We start from the raw sequence: 27,779 nt of genomic DNA on the forward strand, positions 1-27,779 counted from the left end.
GATGGGTGGGGGGGACCCTAGTGGTGTTGCATTTATGTGGAATGAACTGTATTCTTTTTTTCCTACTCTTCTCTACCTTCTCTAGTTACCTTCCCTAATATTACACAAATTTTAAATGTATGTATATATGAAGCCAAAATATTTTACTCAACATGTAGCATTTGGCTGGGCGCGGTGGCTCACATTTGTAATCCCAGCACTTTGGGAGGCTGGGGTGGGCGGATCATTTGAGGTCAGGAGTTCGAGACCAGCCTGGCCAACATGGTGAAACCCCGTCTCTACTAAAAATACAAAAATTAGCTGAGCATGGTGGCACATGCCTGTAATCCCAGCTACTCCAGAGGCTGAGGCAGGAGAATCGCTTGAACCTGGGAGGCGGAGGTTGCAGTGAGCCGAGATGGCACCACCACACTACAGCCTGGGCAACAGAGTGAGACTCCATCTCAAAAAAGCAAACAAAAAACCAAAAACCATGCAGCATTTATGCTAGACAGCAGGCAGAGTGGTGCAGGAGAGTGAAGCATGTCATGTGTTCTATCATTATGGAGTGAGGGCTGTAACTCTTGTGTCCTTGAGTGGCTAGGGAAATCTCCAGAGGAGATACTGAGATTAAGGGAGACCTAGAATAGGCAAGTTATGCCTGCAGATGTTCCAGGGTAAAGCTTAGAAGCCACCTTCATAAGAAGTAGAACTGCCCTGGCTAGAAATGATGTGAAAAATACTAAGCAGAAGATGGGCAAGCAGGTTAAGTGGTTGGAAGCCTGAGGTTAAGTGGGGCTGGAATCCAGGTTTGATTCCAGTTAAGTGGTTGGAATCCAGGTTAAATAGGGCTGGAATCCTGATGGGGACATGGGGAATGAGAGACAGATGCATTTTGTGTTTAAATCAAGAGTGACATGTCAAAAGGGACAAAGGGTGAAGACAGAAAGGAGGGGGCCAGGTGTGAGGAAAGCAAACACAGGCTAGTGTAGAACCATGCATATGTGAAGGAAAGCCTTTAGTAGAAGACAGGACAAAATAAGAACCTACAGCAGAATATGACCAGTAGTTTTCATTTCCCTGGGAAGAAGAGTCAGAGGACCTCATTTGTCCAAGCCTTGGAAACAAGGAAATAATCCCATTGACACAAGGTCAGTGCAGTGGGGCAGCCAGTTGGGGGAGGACCTAGAGAATATACCTGCACCCACCTTCTGGGATGTGGTCACAATCAGTTTTGTTAAGTGGGCTGAAATTTAGAAAACGATGTTCTTCCATATTAGTGAGCTCATGTGGTTGAATGAATGAAGAGGATTCCTTGAGTTTTTTCATTAATTGAGAAGTTAGTCATTTGTCTCGTAAGTGCCTAAGTCAGGGATTACCTTCTGAGGATTTAGGGAGCTCCCAAGTGAGGAAAACTGGAGAAATCTATGAAAATGTTGTTTTACAAAGTGTCTTGTTTTGAGATGGGAAAGCTTTGATTTACCAAGCTCCTTCAACTTCGGATTTTCTATAGAAGATGTTCTATGATAAATGGGGAAAGAGTCTAGTAAGGTTTTAAGTGTTACGGGTATTGCTACTTAGTGTCTTTGAATTAAATCCTCAGCATTATAAACAGGAATGTTCAGCTAGATTACATGAGTAACATGTGCTTATTTACATTTTTTAAAGTGCCTACTACAGAAGCAATGCAGACGGGATCGTAACCAATTTTCTGAGTTCAAATCCCAGTTTTGTCACTGGAAGTGAATGATCTTAGGCAACTTATTTAACTTTTAGGACTCACGGTCCTCATCTGTAGGATGGGAATAACAATAATGATTTCTGCTTCATAAAAGTTAAATGAATTACTACATATAAAGAGTTTAGACCAGTGGATGACAGGTATTAATCACCTAAAAATATTAACTATTATGAGTATTATTTTATGGCCACCGACTTGACTTTCTTCTTCTGTGTCTTAAATAAACCCAGGGAATGTCCCCTGCCTTCCTTCTAAACCATTTTAACACTAAAATTGTGGGTTGCTGAGGGGAAAATGCATTAGTCAACTGACCTGGCTCTTAGAAGGCAAATCTGACAGGCTATGTGGGAGAGTGAGTGTGTCGCCCAACTCCATTTCTAGAAAGCCCATGACACACCATACACTCGTGCACACACAACTGTTGGGATCTTGATTAGGACTGCATTGATTGGGAAAGGATTGATATCCAGATACATGCTGAAGTTTTCTAATATATGAGCTTGTTATATTCCAGTGTAATATCTCTTTAGATCGTCTTTAATTTATCTCATTATTATTTTAGAGTTTTCTGTATAGAAGTCTGACTTTTTTTGTGTGAAATATATTCCTGAGTACTTGATAGTGTGGTGCTAGTTTAAATGGCGTCTTTTCTTCACATTTCATTTTCTACCTGTTACTCACATATAGACATGAAATTAATTTTTCTGCTTTGTTTCTAATAACCAGGTAAACTTAGTTATCTTACTTTTATATGAAGATTATTATTCTGGATTTTTTTCCTTAGATAAATGTATCGTATAAGAATAATTTTTTCTTCGTCTTTCCAGCCCTTACACATTTCATTTTCTTGACTTGCTGTACTGGCTATTAGCTGTCATACAGTGTGGTTTAGAATTGGTATTTTGAGGCATTCTTTTCTCATGGGATCTCAGAAAGAAAGCTTTCAACATTTCACCCTCAAGAATGATGTTTGCTGTAGGTTATTGTAAATATGCTTTATCAGATAAAGGAAGTTCCCTTTTTATTCCTAGTTTGCTATGAGTTTTTATTTTGAACATGAGCTGAGCTTTCCCTAACATTTTCACCTGCATTCATTGAAATGATGTTATTTTTATGCTTTATTTTGGTTTATGTGGTGAATTATTTTGATTGGTTTTCAAATGGTAAACCAATCTTACATTCTTGGAATAAACCCAACATTATTGTTCTATAGTCCCTTTATATCTGGCTGGATTTTATTTACTTGTTTTTGCTTAGGATTTTTGCAGTTATGATCATCAGTGAGATTGACTTATTTTGTGTTCTTGAAATTTTCTTGTGGCTAGAAGTTTATTCTAAACTCATAATACAAGGTCAGGTAGGTTCTCTGTCTTTTTTCTGGAAAAGTTTATGGGAGTTTGATATCATTACTTCCTTTAAGATTTATAGAATTAGCTGCTGAAGCATCCAGGCCTGAAGTTTTCCTTTGGAGATGATTTTGCATGAAATATTATATGTTTATATATATATATATATAGTCAGCCATTCTATTATTTCTCATCTCTGTTTCTGTAAATTGTAATTTTCAAAGAGTTTGTCCCTTTCATATAAATTTTCTACTTGTTGATTTAATGTTGTTTATAACATCCTCTTATTTAATGTCAGTAAGATCTGTTGCATTATCTAATCTTCTATGCTTGATATTGTTATCTTCTTTCTTCTTGACAAGGATTTATCAATTATATTAGTCTTTAGAAATAAGCACCATTTGCCTTCACTAATCTTCTCTATTTCCTGCTTGTTTTTTCATTAGTTACTACTCTTACATTTTTCTAACTCTTTAAGATGGATAATTAGATCACTTATTTTCAGTCTTTCTTCTTTCTTAACATAAACATTTAAGGCTCTACAATTTCCTGTAAACACAACTGTAGCTCCATGCCAAACATTTTGGCATGTAATATTCTCATTATCATTCAAATTTAGTTAAAGCTATTTTCTGGTTTCTATTTTGATTTCTTCCTTGGCTAAGATATGTATTGCTAAATTTCCAAGTATATGGAGATTTTCTAGTTATCTTTTCATTTCTGATTTCTACCTTAATTGCTTTATGGTTAGAAAATATTGATCCAGCAATGGACTACTTTTGTCAATTTTCCATGTGAGCTTGAAAAGTAGATCATTGGATACATTGTTCTCTATATTCATTAGATTAAATTTGCTCATTATATTCAAGCCTTTTATATTTGTACTGATTTTTGTTTGGCTTGTTCTATCAATTACTTAGATGTGTTTAAACTTCACTGTCGTTGTACATTTGTCTAATCCTCCCTTGAATTGTATCTGTTTTTGCTTTCTATATTTTGAAGCTACATTATTTGGTTTGTAGATGTTAAAATTATTATATTTTCTTGGTTGATTGGAGCATTAATATGAAGCAACCTATTTCTTGCTAACACAGTTTTTTCCTAAATACCTTGTTGACCAATATTGGTATGGCTATACAGTAGTCCCCTATTATCCATGGGGGGTATGTTCTCAGATCCCCAGTGGATGTCTGAAATCATGGATAGTACTGATCTCTGTATATGCTATGCTTTTTCCTATACATGCATGACCTACGATAAAGTTTACTTTATAAATTAGGTACAGTAACAGATTAACAATAATAATGAAATAGAACAATTATGGTAAGATAATGTAATAAAAGTTATGTGAATGTGGTGTTCCCCTCTCTTTTAAGATATCTTATTGTATGTAACATTTTGGAACTCCGACTAACTGAAACCACAGAAAGCCAAACTGCAGATAAGGGGTGACTACTGTCTCACCTTTCTTTTCTCCTTTTCTGTACTTTTCTTTCAACCTGTCTTTTTGTTTCAAATGTTTCTCTTGTATCTCACCATCACTGTCATTTCACTGTAGCATGTAATCCCTGCAGAATTAATGATGCTTACGATTGCATTTAGATTTAAATCTGTAATTTATTAATAGTAGTGTTTACTTGCTTGTTCCGTGTCTTTTTATTTCTTCTGTATCTTTCCTCCACTTGCTAGGAATTGAAACACTCTTGCTATTCTTTTAGTTGTCATCTTAGAGTTAACAGCTTTATGTGCCACAGTCTAATATTGTCACTTTTAATGTCTTCCCAGTCAATGCAGGAACCTTCTTAATCTATGTTCCACATCTCTTTGATATCTGCCATCTGTTTCTTCTTTGTGATGCCTTCTAAATACTTTCTTTGGAAAATCTTGGACTGTATTAGTTCTCTGCAGTTTAAAATCCTGTCCAATTCATTCATTGGGTTTTTAACTTCAATTATTGTAGTTTGCATTTTTCAAAATTCTACTTTATCAATTTTTCTTGTTTTTCATTTTCTTTTGGATTATATCTTCAAGCGTCTCTTACATGATTTTTAACATATTAAACATTAGGATTTAATATATTGGATTAGATTTCAATATCTGAAATCTTTTCTTTCAGATTTTGCTGGCTCTTACTCAGGGTGTCATGTGTCCTTTTGTGGTTTGCATTTGCATTTTTAAGAATACACTTATATTCCTTGGATTTTCATGTGTGGAGAGTACTCAAACATCATAGTTGATGATGCATTTCCTTGGAGAGGATTACTGTTTAAGTCACCTTGGGATACTACCAGTCCCAGGACCTACCAATCTAGGTCCTTTCTTAAATTTTTTTGCTTGAGGCTTTTCAAGCAACACTGGTAGCATAAACTGAAATGATCGATTTCTCCACTTAGCACCGAGGTCGTGATTTATGTCCACTCTATGGTACAATGTGTCCCTCCTTCCTTATTCTTATCCTGAATATGTAAGCTTTATGCAATGGTCTCATATTAAAATCTCCCCGTGGAGATAAAAATCTCCCCGTGGAGAGTTCCTAGGCTTCCCCTTGTGCCCCCAATCTCCCATCGTACCATGCAGACAACAGAAAGCAGCTCAGAATCCCAATATTTGGCAGAAAATATTAGAGTGAAAATTGACATTGGAGCTTAGTTACCTCCAAGAGTTCTTGCAATTTATTTTATTTTTACAGTGTATTATATTTTTATTTTCATGTCAGCCTAGTCATGGCTTTTTTTCTGTTGATTAGTATTTTACTTTCTCTTCGGTGTGGAATGGTATTGCTAGAAAAGGAATGATAAAGTATATTCCTTTTTAAAAAGTAATTTTATTCATTTTTGTAGCTAGTATTATTTTCAAAACTCTACCGGATATCAATAACTTTCTTTCCATATTTGTGTGTTTTGTGCAATAACAATGAGAAAAATGAGGGTAGCTAACACTTATTAAATAGTGACTATGTGCCATATATTTTTATAAATGATTTGTATGTATAAATTTGTGGAATCCCCTCACCAACTCTGTAAAGTAGATGCAGTTATTATTCCCATTTTACAGATGGGAGAATGAAAGCACAGAGTGGTGGAGTAAATTACGTAAGGCCATAGAGCTAATAAAAGTTGCACAGGAATTCTTTTTACATTATAGGCTAAGGCCATAGAGCTAATAAAAGTTGCACAGGAATTCTTTTTACATTATAGGCTACAAAGTTAATAAGTGATCTTCCAGGGTGAAAAAAGAGTGGGTTTTGTTGCCACCTAGCTATGGATTTATGTCCAGGATCTGCCATCCACTGTGTCTCCACTTCAAAAAAAATTTGAAAGGGGGCAAATTTCTTTTTCCTTAGTTATTTGTTAGTACCTGATATATTTATAATAAAAGTAAGTAACAACTATATCAATTATAAAAATAATCAAATACAACCAATGGAATATAAAGTCTTTATTTTATATATGTACATTATTTCTACAGTTTAGTTTTTTACTGTATGTTTCTACAGTTTAGTTTTTTACTGTATGTAGCTTTGAGCCCGCGGGTTGGGGTTGGGGGTTGTGTGAGTGTTTTTAGTGTATTCTCATCTTTTTTTTAAAGCTGCATAGTGTTGCAGAGTATAAATCTAATTAATTTTTCTTTATTTCGAGATTTTTCAACATTTATTTTACTGAGTTTATTTAAATATTACTAACCAGCCTGGAGAAGACATTTATGTACTGCCCCCTGTGCCCTTGGGCAAGGAAAGCTGCAAGTTAAATTTCTTGCCATGCTGAACTGGATCCGTTGTGGAGTTCAGATGATAACATTTCAACACATATTATAAAATTGCCCTCCAAAAAGTTCTGTTACAAGTTCTGCTGTGGAATAGAGAAGTCGGGAATGGACCTATACAAATGTAGAAATTCAGAGTAACAAAGATAACATAATAAAGAAGGGGGAAAATAGTGATTAATCATTTGGTGGAGTCACATCACTGGATGAGGGGAGGGCTTTGGTAAGCCTGGCCAAATCGAGACATTGACAAGGAAAAACTGATAAATTTGTTCATGCGGAAGTTTATAATTTTTATAATTGTTAATCATAAACAAAGCAACAAACTGAAAGAATATATAACAAACATGACAAATGTCTGATTTTTCTACTATCCAAACTGATATTGGAAATCACTGAGGAAAAAGTTAAGCAAAACAGCTCAGGAGAAAACTAGCAAATAGTAACTTTTTTTTTTTTTTGAGTTTTTTACAATGTGCCAGACACTGAGCTAACTATTCTGCAAGTTTTTAATTCTAGCAGAATCTGTGATATAGGTATTATTATTATTCCAGTTTTACAGACTGGAAATTATGGTTCAGATTGATTCAATCAATTTCTGGGAGTTACTTAACTTGAAGAGATAAAGGTTGAACTTGAACCCAAGTCAGTTTGCTTATAAATCAATTTTCTTAAGCACTTTCCTAAATAATAGCCCCAGGCCAAAAAAAAGGTTAGAAATCAAATTAAAATGACCAATAGGCATATTAAAAGGTATTCAAATTTGCTTATAATTTAGAGAATTGAAAAAGACATATATATATATATATATATATATATAATATTTTACCTCATAATAGGCAAAGATTAAAAACAATAACACTCAGTCTTTTGTTTTTGAGAGGGAGTCTCACTCTGTTGCCCAGGCTGGAGTGCAATGATGCAATCTCGGCTCACCGCAACCTCCACTTCCCAGGTTCAAGTGATTCTCCTGCCTCAGCCTCCCAAGTAGCTGAGATTACAGGTGCACGCCACCACACCCGGCTAATTTTTGTATTTTAGTAGAGATGAGATTTCACCATGTTGACCAGGCTGGTCTTGAACTTCTGAGCTCAAGTGATCTGCCCACCTCGGCCTCCCAAAGTGCTAGGATTACAGACATGAGCCACCACGCCCAGCCTCAGTCTTAACCAGAGGATGAGATTACCGTAGTTCTCCTACACTGTTGATAGAATTGTGATTATTTATACAAGTTAGACAATCTCTGTCAGTCTTAATTTGCTCATCTATAAAATGGGGCAGAATTATTAAGAACATTACATTCTAAATATGTGAACAATGTTAGCACAATGCCTGGCACATATAAAATGCTTAATAACTTTGCACTATTCCCTCTAAAATCCCGTCTCCCATAAAAAACATTTTACCTTTCTGTATTCCTAGCACAAGGCAATGAGGCTCTACGGTTAAATCTGTATGTGAAGATGAAGACCATTAAGAATACATACTCTCGGCACCTCAGTAGGGCGTTCGATCTCTAGGAATGCACATGAATCTCTACCATATATCCAAGTCCATGTCCCATCTTCTAGATCTCCATTTCCATGCCAGTCAAAGCAGGCAATAGATACAACAAAAGGAGCCAAGAGCTCTGTGAAAATAATACGTAGTGTAATCACCTACATTATCTATTAATGGTGGTGTGATGATTTATAGTCAAATGCTTCCCCATTTATTTCAAGGCACTGTTAGATTTCTGGTGTAAACAAGTCTGGAAATTCTAAATATAAGTGATCAGTGAACACAAAACCACCAATGCCATGTAATAAAGTCCTCCCCATGGGGCACAGTGGCTCACACCTATAATCCCAGCACTTTGGGAGGTCAAGGCAGGAGAATTGCTTGATCCCAGGAGTTCGAGACTAGCCCGGGGTGACATAGGGACGCCAGAGCTCTACAAAAATTTTCAAAATTAAAATTAGGCTGTGGTGTCTCTTGCCTGTAGTCCCAGCTACTAAGGAGGCTAAAGCAGGAGGATTGTTTGAGCCTGGGAGGTCAAGGCTGCAGTGAGCTATGACTGCATCACTGCACTACAGCCTAGGTAACAGAGCAAGATCCTGTCTCAAAAAAAAAAAAAGAAAAAAAAAAATCCTCCCTTTTCTGGTAAAGGAAAGGTTACCATAATTACTAGTAACCGTGTGTTTATTGAGAGACAATTGTTGAATTAGAAGTGACCTAACCCTTAGTTTTGAAGATCTCCATGCAGAGCCATCGTGGCAACACTGCAGTTTTTAATTACTTCTGAGAGCCAAAAGTCTTCTCTGGAACTATGGGTTCCAGGGAGGTAAAGTCACCAATATTCTGACAAATTGAACGGCAATTGGTTTGTGACTGTCTCTTTAAGAATGTTTTTCCAGTACCCAATCATTTTGGCAGACTCTCATCTTGAGGTTTTGAACAACATTTTTCCAATAGACTGTAAAAAAAAAATTCTATAATTATGAACATGAAATAAACATGACAAGTTGACTCTGTGGCAGTTGTTGAACATCAGAGGAAATTATATTTATGTGGTTTGTCTACAGCACATTTAACTGGACGGTCCCCTTCCTTTCATCTCTGGCCTGTTTGATTCTGGCAGCAGCCACCATCATTTTGTATTTCATTCCACTGCGGTACATCATTTTAATCTGGGGTAAGTTTGGCATGGTCCTTTTGCTAGCAATCAATTCCAGGTAAGAACCAATTACTCATTTTTAAAGTGCGACTATTAACTTTAAATGTGCTCTTGTTGGCAATTAAACATGAGATTAAGGAAAGCATTTGGGGAACAAAAACTTCCAGGACCTCCCTGAAAGGCCAGTTGCATGAGTGATCAGCATAGATATTTATAGGCCTCTTGCATAATTGCAATCAAATAAAAATGTGATTGTACATGCCATTTCCCTTTGCGCTTGGCTAGTCATAAATCCTCTTGGATAATATATTGCTGTGCCTGGGTAACTTTAAGGAAACACTGTTCAAACAGTGAGCAAACACCTGCATCATGCCCTTGATATTATGTAAAAGTGGATCTGGCCACTACCAGGTTGCTTCTGACACTTCATCCCTCTTGGAGAAAAAAAATTCACCTAACCCCATTCTTAAATCCAGAAGCAGGGAGAGGGAGGGGAGGGGGCATTCTGTGAATACCTAACCAGTGCCTGAACAGAGAGGAAGTTATTATTTACCAGGGGAAATGGTGTGCCTACATAAAGTTTAGCTGCTTTAAAAAGAAAGTAGAAACAAAACTGGCAAACTGGAAATAAATGTCATGACTTGATTTAATACTCAAACTAGCGGTTGGACAAAATGCAAGCAGCTTGGTGAATATTTGTGTCTGTTCCTGGGTGGGCTCTGAGTTGATATAAGGAGAGGGAATTGCAATAACTTAAATGTTGGAGAAGCAGTTAGCCGTTCTCCGTAAAGGGTCTGCCAATCCTGGTTTTCCATGACTTAGCTATGACTGCCACTGAGTTCTCAATGCTCGTCACTTCCAGGGATCTTCAGATGTTAAGATGTTTGGGGAAATCACAAAGGGAAGAGACTGTGTTGAGACGCATTCATCCTTAAGCAAAACCTGAGAGCCTGCAAATGCTGGATGAAAGCTACAACCTTTCTAAAAACCATTAAATATAGACTTTTTCAAAGAGCATCCAACAAAGTAGAATCCTGCTGTCAAGAAAAGCCAAACTTGGGCAATAGGAAAAAGTCATGGGAAAAATAGAATATCTCATACAATTACAGAAGTAGAATGATTTAGGGATTTTGAGAGAGTATAATCCAATTATTCTCTAAACTATTCAGGGATCTATTTTAATACTTGATGATCCTGATTCTTGGAGGAAAGTCTAATCTGTGCTTAGTTCTTGTTGGTATTTTTTGTTTACTTGGCAACAATAATAGCAAATTGGTTCTTAAGAGAGAACATAGAGCTCTTCAGGGCCACTGATTAAGAAGGCATATTTTAGGTCGGAGCCAAGATGGCCGAATAGGAACAGCTCCGGTCTACAGCTCCCAGCGTGAGCGACGCAGAAGACAGGTGATTTCTGCATTTCCATCTGAGGTACCGGGTTCATCTCACTAGGGAGTGTCAGACAGTGGGCGCAGGCCAGTGGGTGCGCGCACCGTGCGCGAGGCGAAGCAGGGCGAGGCATTGCCTCACCTGGGAAGCGCAAGGGGTCAGGGAGTTCCCTTTCCGAGTCAAAGAAAGGGGTGACGGACGCACCTGGAAAATCAGGTCACTCCCACCCGAATATTGCGCTTTTCAGACCGGCTTAAAAAACGGCGCACCACGAGACTATATCCCACACCTGGCTCGGAGGGTCCTACGCCCACGGAATCTCGCTGATTGCTAGCGCGGCAGTCTGAGATCAAACTGCAAGGCGGCAGCGAGGCTGGGGGAGGGGCGCCCGCCATTGCCCAGGCTTGCTTAGGTAAACAAAGCAGCCGGGAAGCTCCAACTGGGTGGAGCCCACCACAGCTCAAGGAGGCTTGCCTGCCTCTGTAGGCTCCACCTCTGGGGGCAGGGCACAGACAAACAAAAAGACAGCAGTAACCTCTGCAGACTTAAATGTCCCTGTCTGACAGCTTTGAAGAGAGCAGTGGTTCTCCCAGCACGCAGCTGGAGATCTGAGAACGGGCAGACTGCCTCCTCGAGTGGGTCCCTGACCCCTGACCCCCGAGCAGCCTAACTGGGAGGCACCCCCCAGCAGGGGCACACTGACACCTCACACCGCAGGGTATTCCAACAGACCTGCAGCTGAGGGTCCTGTCTGTTAGAAGGAAAACTAACAAACAGAAAGGACATCCACACCGAAAACCCATCTGTACATCACCATCATCAAAGACCAAAAGTAGATAAAACCACAAAGATGGGGAAAAAACAGAACAGAAAAACTGGAAACTCTAAAACGCAGAGCACCTCTCCTCCTCCAAAGGAACGCAGTTCCTCACCAGCAACGGAACAAAGCTGGATGGAGAATGATTTTGACGAGCTGAGAGAAGAAGGCTTCAGACGATCAAATTACTCTGAGCTACGGGAGGACATTCAAACCAAAGGCAAAGAAGTTGAAAACTTTGAAAAAAATTTAGAAGAATGTATAACTAGAATAACCAATACAGAGAAGTGCTTAAAGGAGCTGATGGAGCTGAAAACCAAGGCTCGAGAACTACGTGAAGAATGCAGAAGCCTCAGGAGCCGATGCGATCAACTGGAAGAAAGGGTATCAGCAATGGAAGATGAAATGAATGAAATGAAGCGAGAAGGGAAGTCTAGAGAAAAAAGAATAAAAAGAAATGAGCAAAGCCTCCAAGAAATATGGGACTATGTGAAAAGACCAAATCTACGTCTGATTGGTGTACCTGAAAGTGATGCGGAGAATGGAACCAAGTTGGAAAACACTCTGCAGGATATTGTCCAGGAGAACTTCCCCAATCTAGCAAGGCAGGCCAACATTCAGATTCAGGAAATACAGAGAACGCCACAAAGATACTCCTCGAGAAGAGCAACTCCAAGACACATAATTGTCAGATTCACCAAAGTTGAAACAAAGGAAAAAATGTTAAGGGCAGCCAGAGAGAAAGGTCGGGTTACCCTCAAAGGGAAGCCCATCAGACTAACAGCGGATTTCTCGGCAGAAACCCTACAAGCCAGAAGAGAGTGGGGGCCAATATTCAACATTCTTAAAGAAAAGAATTTTCAACCCAGAATTTCATATCCAGCCAAACTAAGCTTCATAAGTGAAGGAGGAATAAAATACTTTACAGACAAGCAAATGCTGAGAGATTTTGTCACCACCAGGCCTGCCTTACAAGAACTCCTGAATGAAGCGCTAAACATGGAAAGGAACAACCGGTACCAGCCGCTGCAAAATCATGCCAAAATGTAAAGACCATCGAGACTAGGAAGAAACTGCATCAACTAATGAGCAAAATCACCAGCTAACATCATAATGACAGGATCAAATTCACACATAACAATATTAACTTTAAATGTAAATGGACTAAATTCTCCAATTAAAAGACACAGACTGGCAAGTTGGATAAAGAGTCAAGACCCATCAGTGTGCTGTATTCAGGAAACCCATCTCACGTGCAGAGACACACATAGGCTCAAAATAAAAGGATGGAGGAAGATCTACCAAGGAAATGGAAAACAAAAAAAGTCAGGAGTTGCAATCCTAGTCTCTGATAAAACAGACTTTAAACCAACAAAGATCAAAAGAGACAAAGAAGGCCATTACATAATGGTAAAGGGATCAATTCAACAAGAGGAGCTAACTATCCTAAATATATATGCACCCAATACAGGAGCACCAAGATTCATAAAGCAAGTCCTGAGTGACCTACAAAGAGACTTAGACTCCCACACATTAATAATGGGAGACTTTAACACCCCACTGTCAACATTAGACAGATCAACGAGACAGAAAGTCAACAAGGATACCCAGGAATTGAACTCAGCTCTGCACCAAGCGGACCTAATAGACATCTACAGAACTCTCCACCCCAAATCAACAGAATATACATTTTTTTCAGCACCACACCACACCTATTCCAAAATTGACCACATAGTTGGAAGTAAAGCTCTCCTCAGCAAATGTAAAAGAACAGATATTATAACAAACTATCTCTCAGACCACAGTGCAATCAAACTAGAACTCAGGATTAAAAATCTCACTCAAAACCGCTCAACTACATGGAAACTGAACAACCTGCTCCTGAATGACTACTGGGTACATAACGAAATGAAGGCAGAAATAAAGATGTTCTTTGAAACCAACGAGAACAAAGACACAACATACCAGAATCTCTGGGATGCATTCAAAGCAGTGTGTAGAGGGAAATTTATAGCACTAAATGCCCACAAGAGAAAGCAGGAAAGATCCAAAATTGACACCCTAACATCACAATTAAAAGAACTAGAAAAGCAAGAGCAAACACATTCAAAAGCTAGCAGAAGGCAAGAAATAACTAAAATCAGAGCAGAACTGAAGGAAATAGAGACACAAAAAACCCTTCAAAAAATCAATGAATCCAGGAGCTGGTTTTTTGAAAGGATCAACAAAATTGATAGACCGCTAGCAAGACTAATAAAGAAAAAAAGAGAGAAGAATCAAATAGACACAATAAAAAATGATAAAGGGGATATCACCACCGATCCCACAGAAATACAAACTACCATCAGAGAATACTACAAACACCTCTACGCAAATAAACTAGAAAATCTAGAAGAAATGGATACATTCCTCGACACATACACTCTCCCAAGACTAAACCAGGAAGAAGTTGAATCTCTGAATAGACCAATAACAGGAGCTGAAATTGTGGCAATAATCAATAGTTTACCAACCAAAAAGAGTCCAGGACCAGATGGATTCACAGCCGAATTCTACCAGAGGTACAAGGAGGAACTGGTACCATTCCTTCTGAAACTATTCCAATCAATAGAAAAAGAGGGAATCCTCCCTAACTCATTTTATGAGGCCAGCATCATTCTGATACCAAAGCCAGGCAGAGACACAACCAAAAAAGAGAATTTTAGACCAATATCCTTGATGAACATTGATGCAAAAATCCTCAATAAAATACTGGCAAACCGAATCCAGCAGCACATCAAAAAGCTTATCCACCATGATCAAGTGGGCTTCATCCCTGGGATGCAAGGCTGGTTCAATATACGCAAATCAATAAATGTAATCCAGCATATAAACAGAGCCAAAGACAAAAACCACATGATTATCTCAATAGATGCAGAAAAAGCCTTTGACAAAATTCAACAACCCTTCATGCTAAAAACTCTCAATAAATTAGGTATTGATGGGACGTATTTCAAAATAATAAGAGCTATCTATGACAAACCCACAGCCAATATCATACTGAATGGGCAAAAACTGGAAGCATTCCCTTTGAAAACTGGCACAAGACAGGGATGCCCTCTCTCACCGCTCCTATTCAACATAGTGTTGGAAGTTCTGGCCAGGGCAATCAGGCAGGAGAAGGAAATAAAGGGTATTCAATTAGGAAAAGAGGAAGTCAAATTGTCCCTGTTTGCAGACGACATGATTGTATATCTAGAAAACCCCATTGTCTCAGCCCAAAATCTCCTTAAGCTGATAAGCAACTTCAGCAAAGTCTCAGGATACAAAATCAATGTACAGAAATCACAAGCATTCTTATACACCAACAACAGACAAACAGAGAGCCAAATCATGAGTGAACTCCCATTCACAATTGCTTCAAAGAGAATAAAATACCTAGGAATCCAACTTACAAGGGATGTGAAGGACCTCTTCAAGGAGAACTACAAACCACTGCTCAAGGAAATAAAAGAGGATACAAACAAATGGAAGAACATTCCATGCTCATGGGTAGGAAGAATCAATATCGTGAAAATGGCCATACTGCCCAAGGTCATTTACAGATTCAATGCCATCCCCATCAAGCTACCAATGACTTTCTTCACAGAATTGGAAAAAACTACTTTAAAGTTCATATGGAACCAAAAAAGAGCCCGCATCGCCAAGTCAATCCTAAGCCAAAAGAACAAAGCTGGAGGCATCACACTACCTGACTTCAAACTATACTACAAGGCCACAGTAACCAAAACAGCATGGTACTGGTACCAAAACAGAGATATAGATCAATGGAACAGAACAGAGCCCTCAGAAATAATGCCGCATACCTACAACTATCTGATCTTTGACAAACCTGAGAAAAACAAGCAATGGGGAAAGGATTCCCTATTTAATAAATGGTGCTGGGAAAACTGGCTAGCCATATGTAGAAAGCTGAAACTGGATCCCTTCCTTACACCTTATACAAAAATCAATTCAAGATGGATTAAAGATTTAAACGTTAGACCTAAAACCATAAAAACCCTAGAAGAAAACCTAGGCATTACCATTCAGGACATAGGCATGGGCAAGGACTTCATGTCCAAAACACCAAAAGCAATGGCAACAAAAGCCAAAATTGACAAATGGGATCTAATTAAACTAAAGAGCTTCTGCACAGCAAAAGAAACTACCATCAGAGTGAACAGGCAACCTACAACATGGGAGAAAATTTTCGCAACCTACTCATCTGACAAAGGGCTAATATCCAGAATCTACAATGAACTCAAACAAATTTACAAGAAAAAAACAAACAACCCCATCAAAAAGTGGGCGAAGGACATGAACAGACAATTCTCAAAAGAAGACATTTATGCAGCCAAAAAACACATGAAAAAATGCTCATCATCACTGGGCATCAGAGAAATGCAAATCAAAACCACTATGAGATATCATCTCACACCAGTTAGAATGGCAATCATTAAAAAGTCAGGAAACAACAGGTGCTGGAGAGGATGTGGAGAAATAGGAACACTTTTACACTGTTGGTGGGACTGTAAACTAGTTCAACCATTGTGGAAGTCAGTGTGGCGATTCCTCAGGGATCTAGAACTAGAAATACCATTTGACCCAGCCATCCCATTACTGGGTATATACCCAAAGGACTATAAATCATGCTGCTATAAAGACACATGCACACGTATGTTTATTGCGGCATTATTCACAATAGCAAAGACTTGGAACCAACCCAAATGTCCAACAATAATAGACTGGATTAAGAAAATGTGGCACATATACACCATGGAATACTATGCAGCCATAAAAAATGATGAGTTCATGTCCTTTGTAGGGACATGGATGAAATTGGAAACCATCATTCTCAGTAAACTATCGCAAGAACAAAAAACCAAACACTGCATATTCTCACTCATAGGTGGGAATTGAACAATGAGATCACATGGACACAGGAAGGGGAATATCACACTCTGGGGAATGTTGTGGGGTTGGGGGAGGGGGGAGGGATAGCATTGGGAGATATACCTAATGCTAGATGACGAGTTAGTGGGTGCAGTGCACCAGAATGGCACATGTATACATATGTAACTAACCTGCACAATGTGCACATGTACCCTAAAACTTAAAGTATAATAAAAAAAAAAAAAAAAAAAAAAAAAAAAAGAAGGCATATTTTGGAAAAAAAAAAAGTATTTTCCTGAATAATTTATATACTGAATATTATTTGCATCAACTGGTTATCTTATTTTTCAATTATGTTTTCGTGAGTACTACTATCTTGTTTACTGATAACATTTAGAACATAGATCTTGAGATTGTTGTCTGACTCTAACCAGAATGTGATTAAAAATTGCAATCATTTGGCTCGTGGTTTGTTCACTTTTAAGTTCATGTAAGTTGAGTGCCATGGTCAGCTGTTAAACTAAACATTGCTTCTTCTGGACTTCCTCATCATCCTGGTGCTTGCTTGGTCTGTTTCTATGCATCTTTCCTTCCACAAAGAAGACTAATACTGGCTGGGTGCAGTGGCTCACGCCTGTAATCCCAGCACTTTGGGAGGCCGAGGCGGGCAGATCACCCAAAGTCAGGAGTTCGAGACCAGCCTGGCCAATATGGTGAAACCCTGTTTCTACTAAAAATACAAAACTAAGCCAAGGTGATGGCAGGCACCTGTAATCCCAGCTACCCGGGAGGCTGAGGCATGAGAATCGCTTGAATCCGAGAGGCGGAAGTTGCAGGGAGCTGAGATCAAGCCACTGCACTCCAGCCTGGGCAACAGAACGAGACTCCGTCTCAAAATCAAAACAAAAAAGACAAATACTCTATTTTCTCATTTGATCATCAATTTTGAGATTCCAATCCCTCTTTCTCTATATCCAGATCACCTTGGCTTCTGATCTTATCCTCCAAGATCTTGTCAGCTTTCCAACAACAACTTTTTGCATCTACTTAATGAAATATTGTTCTATTTCCCACTTTATGGATAAAGTTATTAAATGGTATGGAGTTTATTATGCTCTCTTGGGCTGTTAGTAACCCTGTGAGCTTTGTACTCTATGTCTGGTTCTTCAGTTTTACATTTTAAACAGGAGCTCATAGTTTATTGAAGAGCTTACCATAGTGAATGTAGTTACAAGCCTTGACGATCACCACGTGATCTATTGCCTCTTCTCATTATGTAAAAACTGCCATGCCATCCTAGAATATATTCTGTAATTCTGTTAGGACTTAGCCTAAGACAAATTAGTTACTAGCTAGCATAGGGCAGGACATTATTTTGCAAATGTCTTATATGATTGCATCCTTTGCAGCAATTTTTTTCTCACAAAGGAGATAAATGTATATGTCTTAAAGTTTTAGTGGTTTTTCTAACTTTAAGGATCAGAAGACTTTCTTATTCTAAGTTACTTATTCGTTTTTTATTGAGTGCTAAAATGGTGAATAATATCCTAAAATGTTTTGTTCTGTTTTTAATTTTTTTTTAAAATGTAACTATATATACTAGATTTCCATATTTTATATCCTCAAGTCATATTTTTATATAAGTATCGGAATCATTTCACATAAGCACATAAAACAGCCTAATTTTATACTAGCTATTGGGAATATTTTTGGACACACCAAAATTATTTTGACAGGTAAGATACTTTATTTCCTCTTTAGCCCTATAATTCTTAGTGCAGCCACATTTATGTAATAGATCTTTGATGAGTTCTTAAATATTTTTATGAATGAATGAGCCTGCAAGCTTAATACCTGTGCTCTATATAGATGACATTTTGTTAGGCCTATGACCTCTCTTGTGTAGGAGTGTGATTTTTGAAAATTAAGTGAGAAGTAGATTTTAAGGATATCTGAAGTTTTCTTTAGGAAACATTATCTACTGCATTTTAGTCACTTACATGAAGTATGTATTTCCAGAAGGCAGAGCATTTCTGAGGATTAGATCCCATGTGGGTTTCCTTTTGAGAGATTTCCCATATTCCTTCTATTGTAGAGGTTTTAATTATACTTTTTCACTTCTAGTTGAAACCACTTCTGTTTTTTCAGGGTAGATATTAATTCTCTAAGCTAAATTTTTAGCTTTTTGCAAGAATGACCTATGCCTCGTTTAAGTTTGTATCTTCACTTGATAGCACAATATTTTTTTACATGGAAGACACTCAGAATTTGATAAATGAACAGGCAAGGAACCCCTGCCTCACCCCAACCAGTGTATTACAGTTGGAGCTACCTGCTGGTCGCTCATATGAATATCTGAAAAATGGTGTTTTAATTGTGTTTCAAGTGGTTATTCTCAAGTGACCAAATGTGCAAAGCAGCCATGCAATTTTTCCGTCTCTTCTGATTTTCTCCAAGTGATTTTTTTTTTTTAAGCTGTAGGGCTCATTCCACATTCCACCCCACTGATCAATTCCATCTATGATCCAGGACCAGTACATGATAGCATCTTTCCCAACAAAATGTTATTCTTCAGTATTTTATCCCACTTGCTTTTTTTCTGTTTTGTCTTTTCTTTCGCTAAAAGTAATTTTACAACAGATATACCCTCCATCTGTACTATTTAGGTTAAAAAAATCTAAGGTATGTTTAGCATGCTAATAGATGAAGCCACAATTTCTAAATGTGTCTGCATCATCATAGTTGGCTTTAATAGTATTAAAGGCTCTTTTCCATGCTCACTTCGTCTCCTTAGCTTGTTTGCATGTACAGTAATGATGGTAGCCCTCTGCATTGTTGTAGAATTTCAGACTACAGTATCGTTTTGCCTGTACTGCCCAATGTGATTTTCCCATCTACCCAAGAAACTCTATAAGGAGGTCTTTATTATTCAAATATTAATGTAAGAAATGTGAGGTACAGGAAGGTTACGTGATTTTTCTAAAATCACACAGCTAATACATGAAGCCAGAACTGGGGCCCAGGTATTCCTACATCATAACCTTTTTTTTCTTGTCCCTTAAAGAATGACCAAGGTGGCTGGGTGTGGTGGCTCACGTCTGTAATCCCAGCACTTTGGGAGGCTGAGGTGGGTGGATCACCTGAGGTCAGGAGTTCAAGACCAGCCTGACCAACATGGTGAAACCCCGTCTCTTAAAACAAAAAAAGGAACCAAGGAGTCTGTGATTTCCTGTTGACAATCAGTCTCACAGAGTCGTTAATAGGGCAAAATTATTGAAACTTTTGATCCTGGACACCTTCATAAATAAGGTGTGCATTTGAAACATGCAATCTGAGTGCCCTATAATTTTTATTCTAAGTTTTTTTTTTTCAAACATAGATAGTCTCAGTGCATTGTGGAATACTTTTGCCCTCATTGGTGCATTTGAGCTACTGTGCAGGTTTATAATCTTCTCAGTGACTAAGAATGCAGTGTTTTGATCAGCTGTGATATTATCCCTGCCTTGCTGTTCATTGTGAAGACTCCAGATGCGCACACCATATATAATTAACAATAGAAGATATATCTGTTCTCAATACATCTTTGTCTCCCTTCATCATTTTGCCTTGTCTGTTTTCTTTTGCCAAAAAGCCCATGCTACAATTAAATGTCTTTAGAATAACACAGTGAGAGTATTTCAGTGTAAAGGAACACTGGGGGAAATTTTAGCTAGAAACGTGAAGCTTGCTGTGGGGGTAGAGGGAAAAAAGGCAGAGTGCAGCTTTGACTTGAGGGAAAGGCGATCATTTGCTAGGAACCTTCACCAGCCCAACCGCCAAGCCACCATTTACTCGGGCACAATGGCTGGCTCCCATTTGCAAAGCAGATGTAAATCTGACCCTCCGAAGAAATAACTGGAGGTTGGCATTGTGTCAGGTATAATGCCATGCAGGAAGCCTAGTCCTCAGATGAAAGCAAAATAATATTTAATGAACAACAACAAAAAAATCAAACCCTTTGTGTGTTAGGGGACTACTGAACAGTTAAATGTTACCTTGACTTCTGAGTAGGAGCCATTCAGAGTACAACGAAGCTAAGAATTCATTCAGCGTCATTGGGACTGACAGCCCTTCAGATATGATCCTTGTTAAACAAGCACCCTGTGGCAAAACTTCAGAAGGCCACCTAGTCTTTCTGCTTCTAAAACTCAACATGAAAAACGGGTTGACATTTGGTGAAAAGACTACAGCTTATGAGCTCCGGATATAGTCAAAGCAGCTCCAAAGAGCAGAGTAGAAGACAAAACGTGGTTGAGAGGAACTCCCCTCTAAAGAGTAAACCAGGGGCAGAGCGTGTCCTGGATATGCACGGGAACCCAAGGTGCGGCCACCAAAGAGGGACGGTCTATAGGATGTTGACATCTTAAACATTCAACGCGTTTCTAATTATCCTTGTCCTAAATTAGCATGTTCTCCATTGCCCAGACAGACCCACGCGCCGACGTTGTGATCCATAAATTAAGTTAGCAACCATAGTAAGATAATTTGCCAATAATAACTTTTCACAGTTTCCTGCAGCATCAAAGTACAATCAACATGTCAGGTTCTGTTCTGCTGTGAGAGGAGGGAAACCTGTGAAAATGAGTTGGAGGTGGGGAAAGACGGATGACTGCAGTTTTCTTTGTAACAACAAGAAAACAACTCCCGCCCTCTACCTCCCACTGCTACGTTTGGTCCAGAGCCTCCAAGCAGGGACTTGTTTGGGCTAATGAAGGCCTTTTCCCATCTGGGACATTTGTTTTCATAGCAGAGGCGGCTGTTAATCAGCGTATTCCAAAAAAGCCAACGTGCTCCCCAGTTTGAGCGTGTGTTTCTGTCGCCCTGCTGCTGGGATTGTAATGGGATTTTCACAGCTGAAGAAGGCAGAGCCCCTCTTCACCAGCCCCTGCTTCCTGCCTTCAGGAAAAGGCATTTGTGAATGATTCTACATGACAGCAACATGTGCTTGACTTGAGGTCTGGTAATTGTTTTCACACTAATTTTTACTTGTGAATATCCCCTCTCCCCCGAGTCAGGCAAGTTTTTGAAGATAGATGCTAGATAGATAGATGATTGACAGATAGATAGATAGATAGATAGATAGATAGATAGATAGATAGATAGATAGAGATAGAAAAAGAGATCTCCTGTGTTTCTATTTTTCAGGCATAAATAAATTTACTAAGAAGCTTCGAAATCCCTATTCCATCGACAATAATGAGCTACTAGACTTCCTCTCTAGGGTACCGTCTGATGTTCAAAAGGTATGTAATGAATGGTTACCACCAACAGTGGCCCCAACCTGAAATCTGGCCAGCCCCGGAGCCAGAGGAACACAAGGCTTTGCTTGTGTGAGTAACTGAGATAAGGAACCAGAAAATCCTTAAAGAGGCCTGGCTTGCAGAGAAGTGGCAGAAAAATCTTTGTCCAAAGCATGAGGTGATTGGGGGAAACTGTTTTGAAAAAGAGCTACTTAAGTATGATCTGGAACTCACACTGTGTGGCTACTGGGCACTGATGCTTGTCCCCTTTCAATTGCTTGCCTCCCTAAAGAGGGTAAGATGGGCTCAGTGAGTAGAATTGCATGAGATCCAAACCCAGGGAGTGTTGCTTATTTTCTTCTTCCGGGTGGCAAGCATTTTAGGGGAAGGAAGTAGGGGACAAGAGGATTATTCTTTTTATTCTCATTTGCCCTGATTTATCTCCTAGGCCTCCCTTCTATCGCCTTCCCTCTGAAGACTTAGGGATGCTGAGGATGCAGCCCCCATTTACTGTAATACACAAAGAGGCAGAGGCAGTGTGAAATAATGTGAGATCAATCAGAAGTATTATTCACAGATAATGGTCACCTAGTCCAGCAGCGTCCTGTTTCTGTGGATACACAGAGATTAACGAAGGCAACAATACTAGAAAGTCGTGTAGAGTAGCTCGATCCTGGCCCCTGTGGATCAGCCTGCTATAAATCCAGAGGAAGGAGGGCAGGCGGCAATTTCTCTAATGGAGAACAGAGATCACTGAATAGGTAGATGGGGAGACCATGGCGTGAAATATCATCAGGATGATCAAAGACACAATCCTTTAATATCTCAGAGAATCCCAACTCAAATATCGATTTTCATATTTGAGCCACTGTAGCATAATTGGTTCCCTGGCAGCTCAGGGAGGATTGCAAAGATCTGGGGCGGAAAGGCCTTAGAGTTTCTTTCCCCTTCATTCTGAGTTCTAGAAATTAAAATGGACTCTGTGATGCTATCTTCCCTTAAAATTCATTTCATAATTAGCTGTGAAAACACATTCTAGAAAGATGAATTTACTCTTTAACATTTGTATTACTTAATTAAAAAATAATAACCTGGCCCCTGTTTGTTTTGCATTGAAGATTGACAGGTATGTCATCCTCTGCTCCCTTAGGGCACCTTCGCAAAACACCATAAGGAATGGGGCGTTTTCTTCATTTATCTGCCTCTGACAAAGTACAGCCTGACTTCTGTGATCAGGCATAATGTCCTTGGGGAATTTGGCACAAATGCTAAAAATAGGGAGCACATGTGGTCTGTAATACAATGTTTTAAATAAAGCCATTCCACCAGCAGCCTATCAAAGCCCACACACCAAAGCAATATATTTGCAACGTACCATCACTTGGGTCGCAGTGTGAGTTCACGCTGTATCCTTGAAGAACAGAAATTTCCCTCAAGCCCCCAAGGATTCTCTGTGCAGAGTCCAGGCACTAGCCCTCAAAGTGGCCATTCCAGTTGGAGATGGCATGAACACAGAGAGATGCAGCAAAAAAACATTCCAGGAAGATGTACAGTATGCTAGTAAGATCCTCCGTGTATCGCCAAGGGCGCTTTCTAATAACACAGTGACAGTTTGCCACTGGGGACTCCCAAGTACTCATATTTATCACAGATGTTTTAGTCATTACATTGCAAATGAAATTAATTTCCACGAGAAATCTATATAAAAGTCTGGGGTCCAGTATCAATTTCAGCATTTTTTCCTCCCAGGCAAAGTAAATGTATATAATTTTCCGAGATGTTTTCCCCAAGATTTTAGATATTTTTAAATGAATAATCCTCAGTAAGTTGCTGTATCATATACTAAGATAAACATTCCCAAGAGGCAGTTATTAAGCTTACTTATGGTTGAAAACTGGCACACACAAAACGAACATCATCTAGCAGTGCCCAGCGAAGGTAGAAACCCGCGCACCTCATTAGAAAAATCTGCTTTTAATATTTTGGTTTCAAGAAATGATGCATGACTTCTCAAATCCTTCCTGCAATTAATCCGTCCATGTTCCTGTGTTTAGAAAATGATTCATTACCTTTGAACCTTCCTTCCTTTGCCTTCGGTTGTCCTTGGGGAGCCATTAGCACACACTGTGGCGAGCTAGGGTTACCTAACCGCCAGCATCACGGCTGTTTGTTTTCACAGGTGCAGTATGCAGAATTGAAACTCTGCAGCAGCCACAGTCCCCTGCGGAAGAAGCGCAGTGCTCTCTAGGGCACACACCGACTTTGGACAGCAGCACCCAATATTGTGTTTGGTTGAGTAGACCAATGTTATGGCTGTTTCAGTGGTACCCAAGGTGTCCTTCTGAAATGCATGCCCTGTGGCACCCTCTGTATACTTCCTCCTCCTTCATGTGCACAGACATACACACATGTGCACACACCCTCATGCATGGGTGTCCTAGTTGCATAGAGGGTCAGCCCAGCAAAAAGCAACAATCCCAAGACTGTGAAAGACTAACATCCATTCTGAAATAGGAGATAACGAGGCTGCCATGGATCTGAACACCACCTTCCTTGAGAACAGCCAGGAGCCCACTTGGATTCAAAGAACAGCCAGGAGCCCACTTGGATTCAAGAGTGACTTTGAACTTGTTTTCACACCTCCACCAGACTCTCACTAAGATTCAGTTATTTCCGCTCCCCAGCCCCACATTCCTTTCAGATTATTGTTCATGGGCGTAAGTCTCTTCTCAGAGTTAACAAGTCTTTGGTAGTCATCATCTGTCCAAATATTGTATATTATTAAAAGGCATTTTTAATAATTACCAGAATTAGCTCAAACCTTTAGGGATCTTTCAGCCATGATTATTAAGGATATGTATGTGAATTTTTGGGAAACCTCTCGGTGCTGGATGCCAGCCTACAGCAGGGTCCATTGCTGGCAATGGATGGCCCAGGAAGGTCCCTAGAGATCACTCACTAGAAAAATGAGGGTCCCATGAAAGTATTTGGTTGCCTTCTGATGCCACTTCTTCTCACTTTACTTTTTGCTTATTTTCAAAATATTATAAAATGTCAACATATAATTTCAGAAAGGCAGGTGGGGGTAGGGGAGAAATGAATGAATGAATGAATTCTCTAGGTATTTAGAAAGATAAGAAACTGAAGACCGAGAGACTAATAAGGCTGCTTATCTAATTATTATGATCATTTCATTTGCCTGAATGTTTTAAGCAGGAAGTAGAAATACTTTGGCTGCCCAAATGTATCTTTTGTTCCTCTTAGAAGTAAAATAAGCTACATACAATAAAAATTTATTTCAGAACCCCATTTCTAGAAAATACCACCCCAGAGTCCTCATTTGATAGCATCTGTCTCCTGCAGACCTCATCATTCCACAGTATTTCCCTGCCATGTAAAAATCCTGACTTTGTGCATATATAAAATGTATGCAATTAAGTCTGTTTAAATGATATTTAAATTTTAAAGACTGTATTTTGTTGACACATACTTTGTGCAGTTTTTATGTATGTATGTATTATAAAAAAAGTTAAGGTTAAAAAGATCTCATTTAATAGTGAGTTTACTATTTTTTTTTTTTTGTCTCTGGGTTGTAATTTAATAATCTTCAAACAAAATGTTTACGAAAAATGCCAAAGATTCTAAATCTTATCATCCCGTGTCTGTTTTTCTTCATGTTGTATCTCACTGGGTTGCTTTCTGGCTGAGCCAGAATTCTGCATGATTTGATTTACTTCAAGTTAATGAAGCTGGCTGGAAAAGAGCCTTGCAGAAATTATAAAAGCTCCAGTAAATCTCGTAGTTGTACATACAATAGATACCCAAGAACCTCTTTTGTTAAACCAGTTACTCAATCTTCTGTGTAAACAATGCCTCATTGTCTTGCTTCTAACTATCATCTAGTTTATCACAGTCTGTCATTTTGTAACGACCTAAGTCAGACATTTTTAAACAGACATGTGAGATCTGATCAGTCATTTGAATGAAAACTTTCAGCAGCAAAATAACCCCTTATTTATTTAAAAGTGGAACCAATACTTTATTGTTGTTCTTTTGCTATAGAATTTCAAAATGAAATTATTTGCCTGACAAGAAGGCATCATTAGTTAGACTTGTTTCCTCTGTAGCCCGATTGAAATTCTCAGTGTTAAGTTTAGGACCCAAACACCAGCTGGGACGTAAGAGCAGGACCGAATCAACCTTGAATAAACTGTATATAGAAAACAATTGTTAGTTGATTAAGTAGACATTGGATGTTAGAAAGGAATGTTAGTTGTGACATGTTAAGATTTATACAATTGTCAAAAACTTTTAGGAAATATTCCAGAATGCTTTTGATAAAATTTATGGATTATGGATTCACAGTGTGATAATTAAGTAGGGATGTTGAAGTCTTGCCAAGTTTTCCTGGTTCTCTTCTCAAACTTTATCCTCCCATTTCTAGCCCTGTCTCTCTATCTTACAGGCATCTACACCTCAGCAAGTCAGAAACTAAACATCATCTGTCTCTCCCTGTCTTCAGAACCCCAGCCCTCATAATCTCCTTCCAGCTTCCTTATTTCCCTTACCAGGACTGACATTTTCTGGGCTTGGAATTTCTCGGTCATCCTCTTTTTTTTGTTCCTCGTGCTGTTGTCCTCGTCTCCCAACCCCTAAAGCCTAATAGGTCCAGTGTCAATGCATTAACCACTTCTATTCTGATTTCCACCACCCAAGTGGAGGCCTTCATAACCTCTCAGACGTCACGGCCATGATGCCAGTTACGTTATGCCTAGTTAATCTTCATTCACACTGGAAGGACCTGCCCCCAGTTTCTTTCTGAATAGATTCTACTCTCCTTCAACACTTCCAAAGTCTCCTGCCCCAAAGAGGCTTAGTTAGTCCTGTGGCTGGATGTGACTCCAACTTCCTTTTTTGTACCCTCACATCTTTCATATCTTTCTGGCATCTGCCATACATCATAAGAGGCTTTGACCACTGTCCTCCACTGAATAGCCCATTACAGCTAGCACCTAATAGTTACTCAGGAAATAAATACATGTTTAACAGGCCAGGTCATAGAGATTATTTTTCTTTCTCTGCCTTTTCATGTGCTGCTTTCAGAACAGAGGGCTGGATTGGATAGATTAGTATGATCTATCCTGGAGATTAATTTCTTGCATTAAGAGCTTACTTTGTGTGATATTATTTATAATCCCTGACTATGTCAATTATAAACTTTTAAATTATGTCTTATATTTGAAGTTCTTACCTACATACCAGAGGAAAATATAATGTTTATTTCTAGGTGGTAAAACAATCTTCTGATTCTTTTTTCTTTACTTGTAAATTATCATTTAACAAGTCTATATTGAATGCTGATAATTTTCTGGAACAAAACAGACTACATTCCCTTGGTAAAGCCAGACGTTAAACAGATACTTTCAAGCAACAGCATGCCATGCTCAGATTTAAGTTTGAAAAATATTCTGGCTGCAATGGATAGCCTAGCAATTTTCAAAGTTTAGAGAAGTTATTAATATTAGCCTTTTGTAGTACTCCTGATAAATGAATAACACCCTGGACTTTCAAATAGTGGCACTGGAAGAAAAATAAGTAGAATTGAGAGATGGTGAAGAGATAAAGGGAGCAGGACTTAACAATTGCTGGACTATGGGATGAGGGAGCGTAGAGTCAAGGATGGCTCTCAGTCCCTAGGTCTCCAGGTCTAGGAAGATGGTGTTATCTTTCACTAAGGGAGAGAACTGTAAGAACTGCTGTGAGAGGACCACAGGAGTCCAGTTTTAGCGCTGAATCTCAGGTGCCTGAAAAGCATCCAAATAGGAATGTCAGCAAGGTAATGGAATATATGGTTCTCAGAGAAGTAACACACTGTACTTGAGATGTACACAAGTTAAAG

At 38.9% G+C, this 27,779-nt stretch overlaps 1 protein-coding gene across 3 annotated transcripts in view; it reads left to right on the top strand.

Moving 5' to 3' along the window:
- Positions 1-27,176, top strand: part of MCTP2 (multiple C2 and transmembrane domain containing 2) — a 262,809-nt gene extending 235,633 nt beyond the window's left edge. For all 3 annotated transcript variants that reach the window (XM_055364239.2, XM_055364238.2, XM_063698856.1), the window contains exons 21-23: positions 9,393-9,502; positions 21,786-21,883; positions 24,060-27,176. In XM_055364239.2, coding sequence (XP_055220214.2) covers positions 9,393-9,502; positions 21,786-21,883; positions 24,060-24,128 — 277 coding nt within the window. In that variant the 3' untranslated portion in view covers positions 24,129-27,176. The remainder of the gene's footprint in view (positions 1-9,392; positions 9,503-21,785; positions 21,884-24,059) is intronic.
- Positions 27,177-27,779: the final 603 nt, after the last annotated feature.

This window comes from Gorilla gorilla, chromosome 16 (assembly GCF_029281585.2).
Source record: "Gorilla gorilla gorilla isolate KB3781 chromosome 16, NHGRI_mGorGor1-v2.1_pri, whole genome shotgun sequence".
In the NCBI taxonomy this organism is placed as follows: domain Eukaryota; kingdom Metazoa; phylum Chordata; class Mammalia; order Primates; family Hominidae; genus Gorilla; species Gorilla gorilla.